Here is a 24150-nt window from a genome sequence, read left to right as displayed (position 1 = left end):
TCTCCAACCAAAGAATTCAGTTCCAGTATCATGCAAACATTAGTGTTTGCTGTGTTAAACCTGTGGCAAAGGTTTTGTTTATGGGATTTGTTTTATTGGAATGGTGAGTAGCTGCTAAGGTTTATATAATAAAATGATTGTATTTTTCTTGTTTGTAATTGGTAAAAGTTACTGCTAATTTTCTTTCTATACATGTTAACTATATTCTTAAATATTTGTTTGATAAAAGCTCCCTCGTGGGTCATTTGAATCATATGTGGTGAAATATCTCATGCTCACCCTGGCCAAATTCAAATTAAAAAATGTATGATCCAGGCAGACTTCATAAAAGACTTTGGTGTTTCTGACCTGAATTATAACGATATATATCAGAAAGAGCAGGTATCCTAACCCTGGGGAACTTCGCTATAAGTCTTTCTCTATTCCGAGCATACACTTTGATAAATAAAAGATAAAAAACTCCTACCACAAATTGAAATTGCAAGAAGCATAATTCAAATATTGCTTCTGAGTACATTTTTAAACGACAATTTTATTGCTCCATTACATAAATGATATCTAAACACGAACGCTGACTTGCAATGAAGTTCATGAGAAATTTTCCAACTGGCGACATGGTGGCACAGTGGTTAGCCCTTCTGCCTCACAACACGAGGAACCTGAGTTCAATTCCAGCCTCAGGTAACTGTGTGGAGTTTGCACATTCTCCCCGTGTCGGCGTGGATTTCCTCCAGGTGCTCTGCTTTCCTCCCACAGACCAAAGATGTGCAGATTAGGTGGATTGGCCATGCTAAAATTGCTCTTTAACATCAGGGGGATTAGTTGGGCAAATGCGTGAGGTTACAGGGATAGGGCCATGGTTGAATTGGTTGCAGGCTCGTAGGGTGAATGTCCTCCTCCTGCACAGCAGGAATTCTATCAATCTATTAATTTGCTGCAATATTCTCACATTAAATTAAAAATTTGTCGCTCATTTCTCATGTTCTCCTGTCCCCAGTTTGCTCCTCTCCCCCTCCTGATGACACCAACTCCAGCTGGCCAATGTATCCCTGGGCATTCAGTTATCTTTCTGCAGTTTTCCCACATTGACTTTCTCCGTGTGAGAACTGAAACAATCAGTGCTGGCAGGCTAACCGGCCATGGGGGGGCGGGCAACTTAAACTGAGCCAGCATCTGTTCTCACCCAATGTCCACACACTAACTTCTCAGAAGGACACAGCCACAAGTCATCGGGAAAATCATGGCTGAATTTCTATCCTGCGTAGCCCAGGAGCCATAGGGACCTGCTTGGGATTGACTAATTCAATGCAGAGTGAGGTTTGAACCTGCAACCATACCAGTTTCTAATAGTTACATACAGCTTGATCCAAAGAGGCCCTTCAAAGTTCAGACGCGGCCATCATAACACGTCACCCTGAAAATACAACCTGTTAACTTGCAAAATCCTCTCATAAAATCACCATCTTAATTTTTTATAGCATTTTTACACTATGGAAAGCCCAACAATGCCTCTATTTTTCTAGGAGGCTAAGGAAATTTGGCATGTCCCCTATGACTCTCACCAGGCTCACCCATAGAAAGCATTCTTTCTGGATGTATCACAGCTCGGTATGGCTCCGGCTCTGCCCAAGACCACAAGAAACTACAAAGGGTTGTGAACATAGCCCAGTCCATCACGCAAACCAGCCTCCCATCCATTGTCTCCATCTACATTTCCCGTTGTCTCAGAAAAGCAGCCAGCATAATCAAGGACCCCATGCACCCTGGACATTCTCTCTTCCACCTTTTCCTCGGGAAAAAGGTGCAGAAGTCTGAGGTCACATACCAACCAACTTAAGAACTGTGTGGAGTTTGCATATTCTCCCCGTATCTGCATGGATTTCCTCTGGGTACTCCGGTTTCTTCCCACAGTCCAAAGATCTGCGGGTTAGGTGGATTGGCCATGCTAAATTGCCCCTTAGTCTCAGGGGACTAGCCATCAGATTTTTGAATGGACATACCTTATATTAAGTTGATCTTTATTTACGACCTAGTTATAATTGTGACACTATATTTTGCACCCTCTCCTTTCCATCTCCTCTATGTACTCTATAAACAGTACGCTTTGTCCGTGTAATGCGCAAGAAACAATACCATTCACCATATACATTAATAAATCAAATCAAATCAGAAATCCTTCAGAAAAATGGATACGAAGTGAATATTAAGAATTCTCACTTAAGATCCCCGTTGTGATTATGCAAGAACATAAGGAAAGAAGGAATAGGCCACCGGGCCATGTAAGCTTGCTCCACCACTCAATATAATCAGGACGATCTATGCCAGTGTCAACTCCTTTTCTCTGCCATTTCCCCATTGACTCTGTATTCGTCAATCCATCAGATATTTAATCAGAAAAACTCATTTGAAGGGAGCTGATTTGGTGGTGAAATTGCTGCAGGTTAGTGTTGCAAACTGTTACTCATGCTCAAAGTTCATAGAATCATAGAATCCAACAGTGTAGAAAGAGGCCATTTGGCCCATCGAGTCTGCACTGACCACAATCCCGCCCAGGCCCCATCGCCATAACTCCATGCATTTACCCTAGCTAGTCCCCTGACACTAAGGGGCAAATTAGCATGGCCAATCCACCTAACCCGCAGATCTTTGGAATGTGGGAAGAAACCGGAGCACCCAGAGGAAATCCATGGGGAAAATGTGCAAACTCCACACAGGCAGTGACCCAAAGCTGGGAAATTGAACTCGCGTCCCTTGCAGTGTGAGGCAGTGGTACTAACCACTGTGCCACCTCGGCTCCACATGTTACCAGCTAGTTCAGAGGAGGACGGGGTGTGAGCTGTGAATTTTCATTACCTGCTGGCTGGTTTATCTGGCTCCACCATTGGCACCTCACTCTTGAGTCTGCTCCTCAGGTCTGAGGACTTGCTGGATTAGAGTCTCAGCTGTCTCTTAAACCTGCTGCAAAAAGTTAGCAAAGTAAACATTCGTACTAAACAAGTCACAACAACAAGGTGGATTTTAATTGCATAAAATGGAACAACAGGCAGACACGGACGTATCTTAAAACTGCACTATAAACACCACAGTTTTATTGATTACAGCTGAGTAACTTGCGAACCTAAACAGGGCATTGACTTCACACCATCAGGCATGAGATAGAATCATTGCATTGCCTCTTAGGGGATGCCTAAAGAATCAGAGCATTTCACAATTGGCTTTCCATGAATAAAGGTTACTTTTAATACTGGCGTAGGCTATAAAAGGAAAATCGGCATCCCTGCCTCTGTTAATCAAGCTATGTCACGTGTCGATCTCTTTGGAGTCAGTCTTCATCTCGGAGAGTTTTGGACTGGCTTTCTTGGATGTGAGTGGAGTCCTCGTGATGATCAGGGACTGAAAGGAAGCATTAAATGTCATCAGGCTGTTTTCCAAGCTTTTGCACAGCGGACCGCTGGCAAACTGCTTTATGGGGATCAGCTGCGCGGCCGTTACCCTCTCTTTGGTTTGGTTCTGTTCCTCTGTAGAGAACCCGGCCGACTGACTGCTCTGGGGCTGATTACTTTTAGCTTTGGCCTTGCTGGAGCTCAGGTTTTGCACCAGTGAGATTTCCGGGAGCGGCTGCTGAGAGAGCTGTGAAGCAAACCTCTGAGCGGTTTGAATGTGAAAGGGAGTAGCATCCACCGTCGGCACAAAGTCTAAGCATGTCACAACGTTAATCTGGGGTTTTTTCCCAGCCTTCTGAGGGCGTTTAAGAATGGCAGCTCTCTCAGAGATCCTGTACTCTAGCCTTGATTTGAATCTCTTCTCAAACGGCTCTTTCTGGGAGCCGTTATAAAGTAGGACATATTCTTTCTGCGTTTCAAGTGGCAAGATGGACATTCCTTTCCCACATTTTTTGAAGATTTCAAATGCCAAGTCTAATAGCAGAAAGAGAAAGAGATGAAAAATACTAATGAATCCAGCTTTCATCAAGGAATATTTCATTTATCAATTTGCACAAATATCCTTCTGTAAATCTACATAAAGATATGAATGGCCATCTTACCAAGGGCTTCATTTATTACTTCAGGAATGACTGATTTGAGAACCTCACAATTCATCAGTAAAGATGGGTTTGAATTTATCTCGAGTAACCAGACCTGCAAAGCAGACCAAACAGAGCAAGTTAACCCTTCGGACGCGTCTTTCAAATTGATTCAGACCAGAGAAATATTGTTGGGAGGCTGGACCAATCGTCACGTAACTGGGCCTCTCAAACCAGAAGGAATTCATTGCCACAGAGGCCACGTACTTACAGCAGAGTTAGATCGGGTTCTCAATTGGTAAGGGGATCAAAAGTTACAGGGAAAAGGCAAGAGAATGGGGTTGAGAAACTTACCAGCCAAGATTGAATGGTGGAGCAGGCTCGATGGGCCAAATTTTTCTGTTCCGAACTCTTGTGGTCTTACGCATTGCAGTGTTCCCTGTCATGTGAGCCTTTGTGTTTTTAAAGTGTAAAGTTTAAAGTTTTAAAGTTTATTTATTAGTGTCACAAGTAGACTCACATTAACGCTGCAATGAAGTTACTGTGAAAATCCCCTAGCTGCCACACTCCGGCACGTGTTCAGGTATGGCGAGGGAGAATTTAGCAGGGCTAATGCGTGTGTGGGGCAGCACAGCAATCTGGAATATACTGCACATTGTGATAAACAGGCCACTCACACCTTCATCAATCCCCAGGAGACATTTCCAGCACAACATAAGTCATGACTTTTAAAATGTAAACTAACCAGGGGCAGAAGTAGTAATGCTCAGGGGAGTGAGTAGACTGGACAGTTCAGAGAAAGCTTAGAGGAGGCAGAATTAGCTGATCCCAGTTGGGTTTAGGAAGGTAGGGGACGCAGTAGCGATAGCTGGCAGGGTGGAGGGGGCAGAAAATCAGCTCCAATACCTAGGAAAATTCATTCAGATCCCCGACGCCTGTTCCTGATCATTATTCACTTGACCTGAATATAACATCCACATGCCTGATTGGAAAAACACTGGTTTCATTATCAGGCTATCAATGGTCATGAAGCTATAGTCTCACATTGGCCTGTTGTGATCAAGATCCTGCAGTCACCCCACATGGATTGGCCAGTTAGAGCCCAGCACGTTCTCTGTCCAGTTAAGGACAATGAGCTCGCTCTCAAAGTTGCAATTGGACTCTGTCCACCATTGAAGGTTGCGGGTAAGGGCGAGAGAAGATGCTTCCATCTTGAGCTACCCTTTTCACAATTATCTTAACAAGCTAGTCACCAACTTTTACAGATGCACCAATAGAAAGCATTCTTTCTTGTTGTATGTTTCTTGAGGTCTTGAGGCCCAAGACCATCTTGCAAACCAGCCTGTGATCCATTGACTCTGTCTACACTTCCTGCTGCCTCAGAAAAGCAGCCAGCATAATTAAGGAGCCCACGCATCCCGGGCATTCTCTCTTCCACCTGGGCAGAAATAGGCACCATGCCCTGAAATCTAATGAGATTCATGTTGGTAGCCTTTGCATTGCACAGAGCGTGGGAGATTCTTCTCTGAACTCCCACTGTAAACACCAGCGTGAATTACTCCAGTTTTCCTGCGAATTCAGCACTTAGAATTTTATTGGGACTATTCCACTCTTAATATCTCTTTCAAAATACAGTACCTCTGAAAGTCTGGCACTCTCTCAGTGAAGTACTGGCCCAGCTTATATGCTCAAATTTCTGGAGTACAACCTCAACCCATGACCATTTGACTCAAAAGGTCAGAGTGGCATCATTGAGCCGGGGTTTGATTTTAATTGATTTATTATTGTCGTATGTATTGGTCACACAGTCACTGGTGTATAAGGAGTGTAGTAGGGGCTGAGGAAACAGCCTTGCCGGCAATATTAACATCAGGAAAACCCAGCACCAACTTCAGACTCTAATGTCCCACTATAGGTTAGAAAAATCAATGTTACCATCTCATGTCTTGGGTCACTGTGAAGGAATTTCTTTTGTAATTTTGAGCCTCTGCGTTTGGTAGTTGAAAGATTCCACATTGAGGGGGGCAGTTTAGCCATCGGCACGCTCGCCTTGAATTTAACACAGGATAGCGAAAGGAGGGCAGCTAAATTTTAGTTTGTCAGATGAAGCAACAATGATTTCTTACCTCTCCAAGTTGGTTACAAATATTTCAAAATGACTAACACTGGAAGATCCACCAGATGGCAGCAAGTAACTGCAATGCACACAGTGCGTTTTTTAAATTTGATTTATTATTGTCACATGTATTAATATACAGTGAAAAGTATTGTTACTTGCGCACTATACAGACAAAGAATACTATTCATAGTGAAGGAAAGGAGAGAGTGCAGAATGTAGTCCATAGAATCCTACAGTGCAGAAGGAGGCCGTCAAATCTGTCCTGACCACAATCCCACTCAGGTCCTATCCCCATAACCCCATGCATTTGCCCTAGCTAGCCCCCCCGACACTAAGGGACAATTTAGCATAGCCAATCCACCTAACCCACCCATCTTTGGACTGTGGGAGGAAACCGGAGCACATAGAGGAAACCCATGCAGACACGGAGAGAATGTGCAAACTCCACAGAGACAGTGACTCAAGCCAAGAATCAAACCCAGGTCCCTGGCACTGTGAGGCAGCAGTGCTAACTACTAATGCTACTGTGCCGTAAAGTTACGTTCATAGCTCGAGTGTAGAAAAAGATCAACTTAGTGTGAGGTAGGTCCATTTAAAAGTCTGATGGCAGCAGGGAAGAAGCTATTCTTGAATCAGTTGGTATGTGACCTCAGATATTTTTGAGAATCAGTACATTTAAGATTCATTTTCCTGCCTATCTCAGCCCCAGATGTGCACACTTTGTCCTCCTTCATGAACATCTGTACAGAACACACACCATTCCAGCAACAAAGCTGTCAATGGTGGGCAGATCTTCAGGAAGAGAATTTTTGCTTTCAATTGCAAACATCACTTCAAGGATAAGCATAAAAACCAGCGTTGGTGGCTAACCATCAGCTGTAGAAAGGTGACAGGGTCAAAACTTGTGTTGCTGATTTGTTACTGTTTCACAAGAATCAACCAATCGGATGGGCTGAAAAGGAGGCCAGAAGCCTGCCTGAAGAGCCAATCCATTGGGTCAAAGCCAAGACAGCAGATTCTGATCCAGCCAACAACAACTTGCATTCACATAGCAGCTTTAATATAGCCAAACGCCCCAAGGGGCTCCAAAAGACCATTAAGAGATAAAATGTAACACTGAAGGAAACAGGTTTTAAGGAAGATCTTGAAGGGTGTGGCACAGTGGTTAGCACTGCTGCCTCACAGTGCCAGGGACCTGGGTTCAATTTCCAGCTTGGCTCACTGTCTGTGCGGAGTCTGCACATTTTCCCATTTCTGCGTGGCTTTCTTCCGGGTGCTCCGATTTCCTCTCACAATCCGAAAGACGTGCTGGTTAGTTACATTGGCCATGTTGCAATCTCCCTCAGTGTTTCCAAACAGGTGACTAAGGGATTTTCACAGTAGCTTCATTGCAGTGTTAATGTAAGCCTACGTGTGACACTAATAAATAATAATAATAATAATGAAGGAGGTGCAGATGTCAGGGAAGGATTCACAGAGCTCAGGCCCAGACAGATGAAAGAGATGCAATAAAGTCCAGGCTGTGCAAGAGGCTAGGGTTGGGTGTGAGCAGAAATCTCAGAGGCTGGGGGAGGTTAAGACGCTACGACAACGGGTGAATGAACACTGCTCGACAATCACCAGGCAAGAGTGTTCTCTTCCTGTTGGGGAACACTTCAGCGGTCACGGGCATTCGGCCTCTGACCTTCGGGTAAGCGTTCTCCAACACACAACAACACAGAGTTGCTGAGCAGAGATTGATATCTTTATATTCTTAATCTCAGCTCATTCATCCCATTCCAGCTCTTTGCTCCTCTCTGTGCTCCTGTTCACTCTTTCATGTTTGGTACAATTCCGAACAATGGGATGTGTGAGAGGCTCCTGTTGATTTGTCACATTCAAGACCAAGAGGGTAAGGTGGCTGTGGATTATAGCACCAGTGAGAATTCATCTCGAGCTTTAATGAAGGACTTTCACTACCAATATGGATAAAGGTCCAACACCATCTCCTTGGTATTTTCTTGCTGCCTTTCCCCTCCAGCAAGGTTCGGAATCACCAGTGTATTACTAGAATAAGGGAGCCGTAATGACTTCAATCAGGCCATTGAGGTTGGCCTATTGGAATATGAACTTTCTGATTAAGGAGTCAATTGATGGGCCAATCAGGGAGTCTTTTCCTTGTATTTAACTGGGAATGTCAGTTCCTCTGGCACTCCTGATTATGAGCACTCTGTGTACTGTTGTTAGAATTGTAAACAAAGGGATTTTGGTGAAGGGATTTCTGCCTCTGAAGACTTATTACAGGACAGGATTCAATCCACTTGATAGGGATCTCAACCGCTGACTCGCAAACCAGTGAGAATCCTGTGTCACTTCTTTCGGGGATAATCTGCCATGTTAAATGTCAGTCAGATACTTAAGAGATCAGCGGTGGGCTTTCTGCAGGATCAAAGATCCCATGAGTGGGTATCACCCCACCCCCTGGCAGAGCTGTCAGCCAATCAGAGGCCAGCAGCTCTTCATTGCTGTGAATGTCATTGGAGCAGTGATGGTCACTGCCCACATCTCCTGCCCCATTAGCCAGGCATTACGGCAATCACTGCTGGAGACAAACCATTACGTCTAATCACCTGGACAATGGGATCCTCATTCAGATACCTTCCCAGGCATAATCTTATACAAGGATTATGACCTTATTTGGATCTCTTGGAGAATTGGAGAAGAAAGGTCACATGACAAGCTGAGTTTTGTACGTTGTAAACACATATTTTCTCTGCCAAACTGAGGGCAAACAGCTGAGAGAGATGCCCCGAGTGGGTCCTGCCTCTGACTCTCTCCAAACCAACTGGCAAGATTTGAGCCCCTTTCTTGCTGACCATTCAGGTTGCGGGTATGTGCGTGCACGCACATGTGTGTGCGCATGCATACACACGTGTGTATGTGCATGTTTGTGTGTGCATCTGCGTGTGCATGTATGTGAGCACGTGCATGCACACATGCACATATGCATGAATATATGTGTGCACGCACACATGCACGTGTGTGTGGGCATGCGCACATGCTTGTAAGTGTCTGTATGTGTGTTTATGAAAGTTGGAGCATATTTTATATTTTACTTAGCTCAGCTTAATGAAGCGATGTGACCCCTTTATTAGACTCAAGAAAACCTGTTTGATTGGCTCTTTCAAAGTCACAGTGTGTAAACAGTTAATTATTTACTGACTGAGCAAATATATCCCTTTCAAAAGAAAAAGAACTGCTGTGGTCAAACCAGGAGAGGGGAAAAGGGGAGAGCCATCGACCTCCTCCCAACCTGCTAGTAACAAGAGAAAAACTGTCCTTCTCTCTCATTCTGATTGCTGCCCTTAGTGAGATGAATTTAATCAGATCTGAACCAGGAACCTCATCAACTGTAAATTTTCCTCTAACCATACAGCACAGAAAAGACATTTCGGCCCATCAGGTCTGCACTGACAATAACTGTCGCTAAAGTCACGCTATTCCCATTTCCCGTATCCTTAACATTGAAATTAGAAGCAGGAGTAGGCCATTCGGCCCTTCGAATCTGCTCCACCATTCATTTTGATCATGGCTGACCATCGGATTCAATATCCTGATTCCCCCTTCCTCTTGAATGTTATGATATTTCAAGTGCTCCTCCAAATATTTTTTAAAGGTTGTAAAGTTTCCAGTCGTGATTACCTTCCCAGACAGATTCCCACCGCCCTCTTGAGTAAAAACATTGTTTCTCAAATCCCCTCTGAATCTTCTCCACTTCACCTTAAAACTATTCCCGCTCGAGATTGACCCACCAGCCAAGGGGAACAGCTGCTCACCCTCCCCATACCCCCCTCATAGTCTTACACACCTCAATCTTGTCCCCCCTCAGCCATCTCTGCTCCAGAGAAAACAATCCAAGCCTATGCAGTCTCTTCCTACAGTTCAAATGCTCCATCCCAGGCAGCATCCAGGTGAACCTCCTCTGTACCCTCTCTGGTGCTATCACATCCTTCCCATAGTGAGGTGACTAGAACTGCAAAAACTACTGCAGCTGTGGCTTAACCAAACGCTTTGTACAACTCCATCATTACCTCCTTGCTCCTTTACCCACGGCAGTGATCTTCATTAAGACCTTAAGACCATAAAACATAACAGCAGAATTAGGCCACTCGGCCCATCGAATTTGCTCAACCATTCAATCATGGCTGATATTTTTCTCATCCCCATTCTCCTGCTTTTTCCCCAGAACCTCTGACCCCCTTATTAATCAAGAATCTATCTAACTCTGTCTTAAAGACATTCAATGACCTGGCCTCCACAGCCTTCTGTGGCAAAGAATTCCACAGATCGCCACTCTCCGGCTGAAGAAATTCCTCCTCATTTCTGTTTTAAAGGATCGTCCTTTTAGACTGAGGTTGTGCCCTCTGGTTCTAGCTTTTCCTACTAGTGGAAACATCCTCTCCACGACCACCCTATCCAGGTGTTGCAAAGACTTCTATCAAACCCCACTGCAGGAGAAGCATCACCGTGAAAGCCACTCTCAGAATCCATAGAAACCCTACAGTATAGAAGGAGGCCACATCAGCTTGTATTTGTGTACCACCTGTATGGCAGTAAAACATCCCAAGACTCTAATGCCAGTTGCTGTTGTTGTTTTATGCTTTGGCACGGAAGGTAGATGTCCTCTGAGGCCAGTACTTAGGAACAACAAGGCACGTAACAGTAGCTTATCCTCATTAAGGTCGGTGTGCAATATGCCACAAGTTCAAAAATAAAAATTAAAAAGCAAGTCACTTGGTTTCAAATGGCTTCCAACGTATTAAAAATATTTGCAGGATGTTCAACACTGTTCCTACGAGGAAATGACCACCAGATTACAAATTGCAGTAAGATTATGGCAAGGATTTTGCTAAATATTAGTGAAGCCTAGAGATTGTCATGGTCTCCTGGCTTATTAATCAAAACATTACAGATTCAATAGCACGCAGAAGGTTTGTACGAAAGACAAAACTATTTGTTATACTTGGATTTAAACACCATGGTGACAGCAACAACATTCCCACAAAAGAATCAACTGGCCACTTAGCACAAATTACGTCAACTTTCAAAACTGATTTCACTCATCTCTCCCACCCTCTCGTCAATTCATTCACAATTCTACCTTACGATGGACTGCGGCAGGGAGGCACAGCTGCCTCACAGCACCAGGGATCCAGGATTGATTCCCGGCTTGGGTCATTGTCTGTGAGGAGTTTTGCGCATTCTCCCCGTGTCTACTTGGGTTTCCCCCAGGTGTGCTCTGGCTTCCTCCCACAGTCCAAAGATGTGCGGATTAGGTGGACTGGCCATGCTAAATTTCCCCTTAGTGTCAGGGGGATTATCTAGGGTAAATGCATGTGGTTATGGGGATAGGGCCTGGGTGGGATTGTGGTCAGTGCAGATTCGATAGGCTGAGTGGCCTCTTTCTGCACTATAGGGGTTCTATGACTCCATAATGGGCACGCTCCTACTGGCAGTTCACGCCCTTAGCGAGGATGGAGAATTTGGCTAAATCTCTGTTTTCTGCAGCAGGACCAGAAAATGTGGCCAGCATGGATAGCAGGAAAATTCAAGATTATATCACTGTGGCCTGGATGTTCATTACATTTTAAATTATGCAGTATCGCTCTTGGGAAATGGCAAAATATTAATAAGAAACATTGGGGGCGATTCTCCCAAAAGTGCTGAATTGGTGGGAAAGCTGTTTTAGATCACAACTGTTTTGTCAATTCAGCTTCTCACCTGAATCTCCACACTCTGTGCAATGCAGAGGTCCCAGTCAGGAATCTCATTAAAAACACAGGGGAGAGGGGCCTATTTGCACCAGAATCTGACAGTTGTGCATGTGCAATGGCCCCGATCTGTTGGCCACCCCATTTGCTGGCCAGCTTGATCGCTGGCCAGCCCAGGACCCCCACAGTGCTGCCCCTCCAGCACCCTCCATGGCCCAATCGCGGCCCCCAAGAAAATTCCTACGCCAGCCCTGACCCCTCCCCCGGCTCTGGAGCGCCCCAATGTCCAGTCCCCGCACCTAGTAGTGGTGATCCCCCAACCTGTCTTACCCCACCAAACTATGCCCCCCCCGCAACTGACCCCACTCCTGGGAGGCAAGCCCCCTCCCAGCAGGCCAATTGACTACACCACCTTGCCTCCAGCCCACCCCAGTCACTGGTCACAGTTCATCCCAGACTGGTCCTGTCTGCAGAGTGACAGCAGGACCCCCCCCAGCCCCACCGATTGCCCCTAGGCTGCACCTCCTTGGCACTGCCCAATGCCCCCTGGGCATGAGCACTTTGTCCCTTGGGCAGTGCCAGGGTGCCTATGCCCAGGGGGCACCACCACTTCCCCCGCCGCCCAATCACCTGGGGCCCCCCCTTCATTCCAGTGGGGTTTCCTGTTAGTTCCCCAAACATGGAGAGCTAATGTAAACCCCACTGGAATGAAGTACTCCTGGTGGGGGTGGGAGATTCAATCGGGACCTGAACGTTCCCGATAATGGCATTTAAACTACATTTAAAATACATTAAAAAAAGATTCAAATAACTTACCTGTCTACCCGTTGGTTTCCAGCATGGTCTGACCACTGACTGCCGGCTTTGGGAGATGCATTCCTGGTGCAGGCATAAATCCCGGAACAAGGCCGGTGACACACATCTCCTGCCCCGACCCACCAAAAAAGTTGCAGGTTGGGATGGGAGAATCGCCCCCCAATTGTCCTGTGCTCATATAGCACCTTCTACAATCTCAGAATGCCCCAAAGCACTTTATAGCCAATGAAGTCCCTTTGAAGTTGTTGTAAAGTAGGAAACACAGCAGGCAATTTGTACACAGCAAGCTTCTATTAAAAAAAAACAGATGGCCAGATCATCTATTCGAGTGATGAATGTTGGCCAGGACATCAGGGAGATACAACTTGCTCACCTTCAAAATAGCTGTACCAATTTGAGAGCGCAGATGGAGCTGGGAGGCTGACTGTGAGTTATATAACGTTGAGGTCCTGGGTACCCCACTAGTTAGGTGATGAGTTTTTAATCAATATAATGCATTTGATATTTCATTCGCCCTTTGGTGTCAATTTCTTCCCAGAATGTTGTCTGCCATGGGTCTGACCTCGGTCAATGCTATGCTGCCCCTTACTCATTCTGCAACAACCCCTCTATTTTCTCAGAAGACTAAGGAAACTTGCCATGTCCGCTATGAATTTCACCAACTTTTATAGGTGCACCATTGAAAGCATCCTATCTGGTTGTATCACAGTTTGGTATGACTCCTGTTGTGCCCAAGACTCCAAGAAACCACAAAGGGCTGTGAGCGAAGCCCAGTCCATCACACAAACTAGACTCCCATTCATTGATTCCATCTACACTTCACGCTGCCTCGGAAAAGCAGCCAGCATAATTAAGGACCCCACACACCCCAGATATTCTCTTCCACCTTCTTCTGTCGGGAAAAAGATACAGAAGTCTGAGAACATGTTCCAGCCGACTCAACTTCTTCTCTGCTGCCATCACACTCTTGAACGGACCTACCTCATGTTAAATTGATCTTTCTCTACATTCTAGCTATGACTGTAACACACTACTCTGTGGTGGCCCATAATCAAGGACCCCACAAATCCTGGACGTACTCTGTCCCATCTTCTGTCAGGAAAAAGATACAAATGCCTGAGATCACGTACCAAATGACTCAACAGCAGCTTCTTCCCTGCTACCATCAAACATTTGAATAGATGAAGGGTCATCTGGACTCAAAACCTTGGCTCCATTCTCTCCCCACTGATGCTGTCAGACCTGCTGAGATTTTCCAGCATTTTTGTTTAAGGTTCCAGCATCCACAGAATTTTGCTTTTAGACTTTTAAGTGGACCTACCTTATAGTCAGTTGATCTTTCTCTACACCCTAGCTATTACTGTAACACAACATTCTGCACTCTCTCCTTTCCTTCTCTATGTATGGTATGTTTTGTCTGTAAAGCGCACAAGAAACAATACTTTTTGCCGTACACTAATACACGTAACAATAATAAATCAAATCAAAATTTGGAGTTGAGGGGACGCAAATTTCTGACAACAAAATAAAACCAAGCAGGACTGTACAGCATAGAGATAGGTCTCCTGCAATACATGGTGTGACATCAAACTCTGTTCAGCTATTTTCCCTCTATTTTCTCTCATTTGCTGTGGCGGAAACAGAAAGAGAAAATGCTGGAAAATCTCAGCAGGTCTGACAGCACCTGTGTGGAGAGAAGGGAGCCAATGTTTCGAGTCTGGATGGCCCTTCATCCATTCAAAAGTCTGATGTGGGAAGGTGTTGTTCTTGAGTCAGTTGGTATGTGATCTCAGAGTTTCGTATCTTTCCCCCGAAGGTGGAAAACAGTATGTCCAGGGTGCAGAGGGTCCTTGGTTATGAGCCACTGTAGAACATAGTGTTGCTGCAGTGTGCAATTCAAAAATATTCCAAAACTGTTTTTTTTAAATAAACAACCAGCTAAAAATGGCAAGCAATGGGCACTTAGTTGAGCTTTATTAGTTAAATTTCAGATATAAGTTTTAAGGGAGACATACAGTGGCGGAATATAAGGGCAGGCATTGTAAATTAAAGGCTCGCTCGTGTGTGAAAGGCTAACTCCCGGTCTGTTCAGCTGCCTTTTCAGCGATATGAAAGCACTGCCCGAACCAGCCCAACCCTTTCAATTGTCTCCCTCAATTGTCATGTAAAAACTGACGCCAATTCTTTTCACTCCCAATTTCCCCAACCGCCCTCGCCCCCCGCCCTCCCTCCCCCCCCGTCCAAACCCAAATGATGAGGCAGGAAAATTATTAATCAAACACTGGAATAATCTCAACCCCTCATTTCAAAACTGGCACTGGCGAAACGCGAATGGAGGAATAAAGTCCTTTAATTAAGCAGAAAGGATGTTTCAACGAACAGGTATCAGATCCTTCATTGTGCCCGTGGATTACTCACTGTGCGGGGCTTACATACCAGTACCACAAGCAGCAATTTACTGAAACACGAGAGGGCTCCATTTCTAATTCACTGCCATTCCCTTTATTCCCATTCAATTAGATGACAAGAGTATGCATTGTGCAGTGTTGTGCATACATTAATGCAATCCAAATAAATCCTGGCTGGGTCAGGGCTGTGTTACACGCTGCCATCTGCAAGTGTTTGATTGGTCTGGCCACTGCTAGGCAACAACTTTAGAAGCTACCAAAAGGAAAATCGCTGCGACTAACGCAAACTATTGTCTTAGTATTTTCTTTTCAAAAGAAATCATTCCATAAAAGCCTGATAGTTGATATGCACCACAGCAATTAAACCGCAGGGGTGCCTTAAACAAGACCATTTTAGGGCCAGTGCAACCACTTTTTTCATCGGATTACTTATTGTGACACTTGACCAAGAGTTAAAGTTGGCATAATCCCAGATGATTTAAGATGGTGCCGGAGTGTGACGACTTCTCTTGAGCTGTCCACAGCATATCCTCCAATACTATTTTCTGCTCTCATTCTATGCTTTTAAAACTCTACTCTAACTCTTACAAACTCTCTAACAATACTCTAATCCCTTACAGATTACGCAATCCTCATGACCTTGAATCACTACATTACCTGTGACAATAATAACTCAAATCAAAATCAAATCAGATCAAAAACATTCTGCAGCCTCTCCTTTGCTTCTCTATGAACGGTATGCTTTGTCTGTGTAGTGTGCAAGAAACAATACTTTTCACCAAATGCCAATACGTGTGACAATAATCAAATCAAAATTAAATCAAAAACATTCTGAATCCATTCCTTTCACAGAGTCATAGAGGTTTACAGCATGGAAACAGGCCCTTTGGCTCAACTTGTCCATGCCACCCTTTTATTTAAAACGCCTGAGCTAATCCCAATTGCCTGCATTTGGCCCATATCCCTCTATACCTATCATATCCAGGTAACTATCTAAATACTTTTTAAAAGGTAAAACTGTACCCACCTTTACCACTACCTCTGGCAGCTTGTTCCAGACACTCACCACCCTCTGTGTGAAAAAGTTGCCCCTCTGGGCACTTTTGTAACTCTCCCCTCTCACCTTAAATCTGTGCCCTCTAGTTTTAGACTCCCCCACCTTTGGGAAAAGATATTGACTATCTACCTTGTCTATGGCCCTCATTATTTTATAGACCTCTATAAGGTCATCCCTCAGCCACCTACGCTCCAGAGAAAGAAGTCCCAGTCTATTCAGCTTCTACTTATATCTCAATCCATCATGTCCTGGTATTATCCTAGTAAATCTTTTCTGCACTCTTTCTAGTTTAATAATATCCTTTCTATAATAGGGTGACCAGAATTGCACACAGTATTCAAAGTGTGGCTTTACCAATGTCTTGTACAACTTTAACAAGACGTCCCAACTCCTGTACTCATTGTTCTGACCATGAAACTAAGCATGCCGAATGCCTTCTTCACCACTCTGTCCACTTTCAAGGAGATATGAACATGTACCCTAGATCTCTTTGCTCTGTAACTCTCCCCAACGCCCTACCATTAACTGAGTAAGTCCTACCCTGGTTCAATCTACCAAAATGCATCACCTCGCATTTATCTAAATTAATCTCCATCTGCCCAATTGATCAAGATCCCATTGCAATTGGAGATAATTTTCTTCACTGACCACTATGCCACCAGTCTTGATGTCATCTGCAAACTTACTAACCATGCCCCCTACATTTTCATCCAAATCATTAATATAAATGACAAATAACAGGGCCCAGCACTGATTCCTGAGGCTCACTGCTAGTCACAGGCCTCCAGTTTGAAAAACAACTCTCGAAAAACCACCCTCTGGCTTCTGTCAAGATGTCAATTTTGTATCCATTTAGATAGTTCACCCTGGATCCTGTGAGATTTAACTTTATGCAACATAAAGTTATGAACGGTGTGCTTTGTCTGTATAGCGCAAGAAACAATATTTTCACTGTATACCAACATACAGGACAATAATCAAATCAAATCAAATGATAGGCTGCTCTCCCCTTTGTGGGGGAGAGCTAACTGTGGTGATTTAACCTGAGGATCACCGCACCTTAACCTCAGCCGGTACAGGAATTGAACTTGCGCTCTTGGCATTGCTCTGCATCACAAACCAGCCGTTCACACCCATGACACAAAGGTAAAGCTGATGAAAAACCGAGGTTTATGAAATATGAACATTTTGTTTTGAAATGGGGAGAAAGGGCCCGATTTTACCATTTTGATTCTAAGTGCCGAGTCTGGACATAGTACAGATCCGACTCAGAAATCTCCTTTCAGGCACTCCCATACAGTCTCAGCTGTCTCCAGTCCGATTCACGCTGTGGGCAGGGCTTAGCGCTGCCGGAATGATCGGAGCTCTGAACTGCGCATGCGCAGTTAAACAAAAATTGGGAAAAGCGCACCTGTGTCAGGTCACTTCCGAGCCACAGAAAGTGGAGAAAACAGCCCGGGAGTGAAAAGCGGGAGCGAGGGTGTATCTCAGGTGGGGGGGGCGGTGGTGGTTGTGAGGAGGAGGGAGGCGGGTAAGATGGTAGATGGATCTCTGGGAGGGGGCAGATGGGTCACTGATTGGGGGGCATATGGATCTCTGGTGGGAGGGGGTCACTGCCACTCTGAGGGTGATCGGTGAGGAGGGAAGGGTCGGGGTGGTGATTGGTCTGGGTAGTGGGGGATGGATAAGTGGGGCAGTGATGTGTGTGGATAATGGGGGGGAGGATAAGGGGGACACACACACATCACTGCCCTCCTTATCCACCCACCCACTACCTACACCGATTGCCACCCCGCCCCCCACCGATCGCCCGCAGTGTGGAAGCAGACCCCTCTGCCCCCTCCACCAGAGATCCATGGCCCCCCCCACCAGAGATCCATCTGACCCACCTCCCTCTTCCTCCCCCCCCAACACCAGAGATCCAAAGAATCTCACTCCCAACCTCCCCCCCACAACCAGACAACAATCTGACCTCACTCCCCTCCTCCCCCCTCCAACCAGAGAATGATCTGATCTGTCCCCCATCACTGATCTGAGTCAGAGAGCCGTTGGAAACAGTGAACGCTCTCTTCAGAGGCTGGAGCACCCAACTCAGACTTTTATTTAGCAGGTCCCGGCGCGATCCCGGATCGGCGAACACAGCGGTAAAAGGGGAAATGCTGATAGAGTTGTGCAGGTCATTCATTAATTCAATTTAAATGCATTCAAATGCGTTTAAATCGTCATTGCGCCCAATTTGGGCGTGGAACAGATCCGCGCCATTCGCGAGTCTCGGTAAAGTCGCGATCTGCTCGGACTCGGGTGCAGATCGCGATAAAGATCTCACACCCAACTTTACCACGATCTCGCGCCCTAAAACAGGTGCAAATTGTTGGTAAAATCAGGCCCAAAATCTTATCAAAGTTTCACGATGATAGTTGTCGTACCAAATTATTTTAAGGTACATTTCCTCTTTTATACACGTTCCTTTCTTCTGAACCTTTACATGACACCAGCAGCAATTGCTCTTTAACTGGCCACAGGGAGATCTTGTGACCTGAATGGGCTTTAACAGATTACACAGAGCTATCCCTCAGTAGCAGAATAATAGACTGCATTCCACATCATGAGCTCCTGAACACAACAGGAGGTATCCGGTCTATGTGATATATATTTATTATGTATGTGTAACAGAGTGTACGCTCTTCAACAATAAGAAGCAACATTCCTCAGCTTAAAATGATTAACTGTAAAGCTCAATTAAAATCACACATAGATAGAAGAGCGGTGGAAATGGAATACTTTCAAATCACTGTAAAAAGGTTGTAGATATCTTTTTAAGGTGAACACTGTTAGAAAATTGTTGGAACTACCAAAGATGCTTGACATCTCAATACTTACGTGCATTGCTTTTATGTAGATCACATTTGTCTTTAGTGATTGATCAGTGAACCAATGATACTCTCCAGCATAGAGTGTCAAGGAATTTGTGACAAGGGTTTATTTCTTTTCCTCCAATTTAAATGGAATAGTGGGTGATGTAGTAAAAAGCAGGCACCAAGGAGAGAAAAGCACCCATGAGTCACCACAAACAGATCCCAATTTTGGCGAGTCCTTTGCAGGAATAAATCAAGTGTAGCTTGAGCATTCCCCACACAAATTGAGGAAAAGTTTCATTAACAACAACTAGGATTTATGTAATGCCTTGAGCTATGAAAAGAATCTTTAGAATCATAGAATCCCCACAGTGCAGAAAGAGGCCATTCTGCCCATCAAGCCTGCACTGACAACAATCCCACCCAGGCCCTATCCCTGTAATCCCATGTATTTACTTTATCAAAATAAATTTGATCCCAAGCTACATAAGGTGATGTTAGGGCAGATGACCAAAAGCTTGGTCAAAGAGATACTTTTTAAAGAGCATCCTAAAGGTGTTACAAGCACGGCCGATGTTAGTTGTTGAACAAACCAGATCCCTGAGGGAAACTTGTCTGACTGGTCATAACTTTTTTTTAATAATTTGAAAACAAGGAGGAAAAACTATGACCCCAAAAGCAAAGAACATTAGTAATGCCCATAGGATTTTAAAAACTAAAAGATTTATTCAAGAGAAAAAAAATCCTAAACTCATAAGATTACAGTTGCATAATTAAACAGTCTTACAGAACAACTCCCAAAAAGACCCACTGTATCCCAATACATGTGACAATAATAAATCAAATCCTAGCAAATGACTTTATAATCTATCCTAGTGCAGGGCAGCACAATGGTACAGTGATTAGCACTGCCGCCTCACAGAGCCAGGGACCGAGGTTTGATTCTCAGCTTGGGTCACTGTTTGTGTGGAGTTTGCACATTCTCCCCGCATCTGTGTGGGTTTCCTCCAGGAGCTTCTATTCTCCCCCACAGTCCAAAGATGTGTGGGTTAGATGGAATGGCCATGCAAATTTGCCCCTTAGTGTCAGGGGGACTAGTTAGGGTAAATATATGGAGCTATGGGGATAAGACCTGGGTGGGATTGTGGTTGATGCAGACTCAAGGGGCCAATTGGTCTCCTTCTGCACAGTAGGGATTCTATGATTTTATGTGTCAATAATAAATCAAATCAAAAATCAAAACCAATCACAGTCAGATCACCAACAAATTAAAATTGGTTCACATTTGCTGGCTTTGTATTGATATAGATCCAAAACTGGGATTGTAACCAGTCTACAGCACAACATTGATGAAAAAATCCTGCACCAAGGGGATATCTTGGCTTATTGGATTATGTCACATTAATGCATCTACCCCACTGATCAGCTCAAAAAAAGGATTTATTGAGCTCAATGAGGAAGCTCTGTCACTGTTAATCACTTAACATTTCTGATTTGTTGTACTTAGCTCCAGAATCTTTTTCCCCTGAAAGATCATTTGTAATTCATTCTCACTCAAGGTGGCCTAATGGTTACAGCGCAAAACAGCAGATAAACACCTGGCACAAACTCCTTATTTATCTGCAATACATCCATTAAAAGAACTTGCTTCCAAATAGCTGTTGCTACCACATCAACAGTTGCTAATAACTGGGCGAGAATGAGAAACTCCATAGTTGAAGGGCCTTGTCATCACATAGCATTTTGTCATGGTACTAGGTTCAATGTAAGCAACCCATTATTTGGGCAAGGACAAGTCTTAGTTTTCCCACAATATAGCATGTTAGAGCCTCAGTGTATCACTTCAGTTGAGCATATAGCCATAACCTTCCAAATGCTTTAGTTTGCCACTAGCATTTGAAAATATTGCCTCATCTTTTGCAAAGCATAGCGAAGTTTATTGCATGAAGAACACAATTAGATGCAAAATACATCTCCCCTTATTCTCATAGAATCATAACAATCCCTATAGTGCAGAAGGAGGCCACACGACCCATTGAGTCTGAACCGACAGCAATTCCACAAACCCAACACATTTACTCTGCTAGTTCCCCTGACACCAAGGAACAATTTCACATGGCCAATCAACCTAACCTGCACATCTATCAGCTGTGGGAGGAAACTGGAGCACCCGGAGGAAACCCACACAGACACGGGGAGAATGTGCAAACTCCACACAAAGTTACCCAAGGTCAGAATTGAACCTGGGTCTCTGGAGCTGTAAGGTAGCAGTGCCACCACGCTTGCCTCAATAACATGCTTAAGCAACAACGTCAGAGGGGAGCAGTTGTCATGAAGGCCAGCAACAAGATTTAACGTAATTGGCAAAAAAAAGCCAGGTGGGACATACAGGATCTTTTTATTTACATAGTGAGTTGTTATGATTATGATGGGCTTCTGTCAGGGGGCGGCAAGTAGACTCATAGGTAACTTTCAAAAGGTGAAAGGGAAAAAACAAAAGCAGGGATATGGGGAAGAGCAAGGGAATGTCTTCATTATGAATGCTACCTGTGTTAAACTGAGGACATGGGGAAATGAATGAGGGCACAGTCCTTTCAACCTGAAGCACTGAACTCAAATCTGCGTGGATGGAATTCCTCTCCATCTGCTCAGCCAGTAGCTCATTCATAGAATGAATGTGAGAAGTTTCAATTCAGCTTGTGATGGTATTATGGACCCAGCACCCAATTAAACACTGAAATGCCAAGGTCACCAGAAAGGCTAGAACATGATTGGTGGGGGGAAAGGGAGAGAGTTCCACCAGCACAGTACTGGCACAGCACGGCAGGAGGCCATTTGGCCTATTATGTCAGTGCTGGATCTTTGAAAGAGCTATCCAATTAGCTCCACTCTGCCCTGTCCTTTCCCTGTCATCCTGTAAAGTTTAACCCTTCAAGGATTTATCCAACTGTTTTTTCACACATATCCCAGCACCTTTCAGCCAGTGCATTCCAAATCAGGATAATTACCTGTAGTTATTGCCTCCCCGGCTGTTACATCACCCTCTTTTAAAAACATGGTTGGAATTTTCCAGTCGTTCTCGCCCTGACGTCGCTGCCAGGGAGAATGGAGAATGTGGCGCTCAGCCGAATCTCCGTTCACTGCAACAGGACCACAGAATCCCAATGCTGTGAATGGCAGAAAAATTCCAGCCCATATCGCAATCATGTCCAGAACTTCAGGACGGCACAGTGGCACAGTGTTTATCACTGCTGCCTCACAGTGCCAGGGACGCGGGTTCGATTCCTGGCTTGGGTCACTGCCTGTGTGGAGTTTTGCACATTCTCCCTGCGTCTGCGTGGGTTTCTTCCGGATGCTCCTTGTTTCCTCCCACACTCCAAAGATGTGCAGGTTAGATTGATTGGCCAGGCGAAATTGACCCTTAGTGTCAGGGGGATTAGCAGGGTAAAAGTGTGGGGTTCCGGGAATAGGGCCTGGGTGGGATTGTGGTCGGTGCTGACTCGATGGGCCGAATAGCCTCCTTTTGCACTGTAGGGATTCTATGAGTTCCACCTTCTGGAGGGAGGCTTTGCCTCTCAGGTTTCCCACCTAACTGCCAGAATTTATAAGTGAATTTAAACAGGATGCTCAGTTAGATCTGATTACAAATACTTGGCAGCCCTTCTTGCTGGCAAGATCTTCCAGTCCTGTTGGGTGGTCCTCCAGCAGCGGGACTGGAAGCTCCTCCCAGCAGCCAATGACTCGGCATATCTGCCGTGGTAGGATGGGTGGGGTGATGATCAGGAGTGGGAACTATGATGGATATCTTCCCAGGAAGAAGTCTCACAACACCAGGTTAAAGACTAAACCTGTTGGACTTTAACCTGGTGTTGTGAGACTTCTTAACTGTGCTTACCCCAGTCCAACGCTGGCATCTCCACATCATGGATATCTCCCCTACCAGCTTATAGTGCTCCTGTGAGACAAGCTAACTTAACACGGCTGGCATCAAAACCTTTACTGGGTACATACGGCTCAGTTCCACACTTGTAACTGCCTTCATCAACTGAGTCATCTTAATCTTGATTCTTATTTAAACTGTGGCTGAATTGGTACTAAATTTGCACTATTATACACATTTATACTTTGTTTGATCAACATGTAAATCAGACCAAGAATTCTTGAAGATTAATACTTGGGATTTGTACATCTTTGAAAAGGCTGGGAGTTATTGTGCATCCCTAGTTAACTTGTTTATGATACAGTTGAGTAGATCGCTGCGTCGTATCCAGAGATTGTTAAGAGCCAACCAATTTCCCAGGTACAAGGGCAAGCTATGCTTTTTGAAAGAACTGAATTAAAATTCCTAACCTGCCAAGATGTGATTTGAATTTAGATTCTCTGGATTATGTAACCCTTTTGCTACCCAATGTACCATTGAGATCATTGCTGGATCAGTTTAAATGCACCAATATTTTACTATCTGGACGGATGAAGAGAATTAAAAATGAAGTCACCTTGAAATTCTGATCAATGACAATGTCAAAACCCAGAAGGTCAAAGTAGCCCAGTTTACTAACGAGTCTGGCCTTGGTAGCAATGAAGCACTGTGTCATGATCTGCTGTACTCTCTTCTGCAAGAAAATGTTAAAGATATTAATTACCTTTGCAGTCAGGCAAGATTCTTTGTTACACAGTCTATAATTTTGTTTTCAATTGAGGGAATGCTCAAGTGTAACAGACATTCCTCTCATTCCCCACCCCTTCTTTCTACTTGTTTCCCTCCTTTCAGTGCCCTATCTCTCCATTCAAATTTTACTTTGTCGAGCAAAGAAGAATCTAATTCATTTTTATACCCTGTTTCTATTTCTAACGCACGGGGTTCACCTTGTCTTTGATTATTCCGTACCTCACCCAGAGCCCAGTGAGGAGACCAAATCGCTTCACTCAACTGCATCTGAACGTTCAGAGATGCAGGGCTTGTGGTTGGTAATCCATTGGTCAATGATGGTCTACCAGCCAGATGTAACCAACTGATGTAGCCACTGATAACCCATCAGTTGACTAACGTCAGTATCTAAGTGAGAAAATAATATTTTCGGGTTAAATTGCCAGACAAAATTTCCTGTTTTTTTTTATTCA

General features: G+C 44.6%; 1 protein-coding gene across 12 annotated transcripts in view; it reads right to left on the bottom strand.

Annotated features, from left to right (window-relative positions):
• Nucleotides 1-24150, bottom strand: part of LOC145360325 (uncharacterized) — a 319226-nt gene that overhangs the window by 13520 nt on the left and 281556 nt on the right. For 10 of the 12 annotated variants that reach the window (XR_013889688.1, XR_013889693.1, XR_013889692.1 and 7 more), the window contains 3 exons: nt 23526-23642; nt 4046-4139; nt 2854-3917 (listed from right to left, as the gene is read on the bottom strand). Coding sequence is in view for 1 of the 12 variants with exons in the window: in XM_080215517.1 (XP_080071643.1) it covers nt 3301-3917; nt 4046-4139; nt 23526-23642 (828 nt within the window). In the remaining 11 variants the exon portion in view is untranslated. Of the gene's footprint in view, nt 1-2709; nt 3918-4045; nt 4140-23525; nt 23643-24150 lie in introns of those variants that run through there. The other 2 variants (XM_080215517.1, XR_013889690.1) reach the window with 2 other exon arrangements.

Source organism: Carcharhinus amblyrhynchos, chromosome 30, assembly GCF_965287045.1.
Source record: "Carcharhinus amblyrhynchos chromosome 30, sCarAmb.v2.hapA, whole genome shotgun sequence".
NCBI lineage: Eukaryota > Metazoa > Chordata > Chondrichthyes > Carcharhiniformes > Carcharhinidae > Carcharhinus > Carcharhinus amblyrhynchos.
The sequence above is the reverse complement of the archived record's forward strand: the minus strand, read 5'-3'. Positions and strand labels throughout refer to the sequence as shown.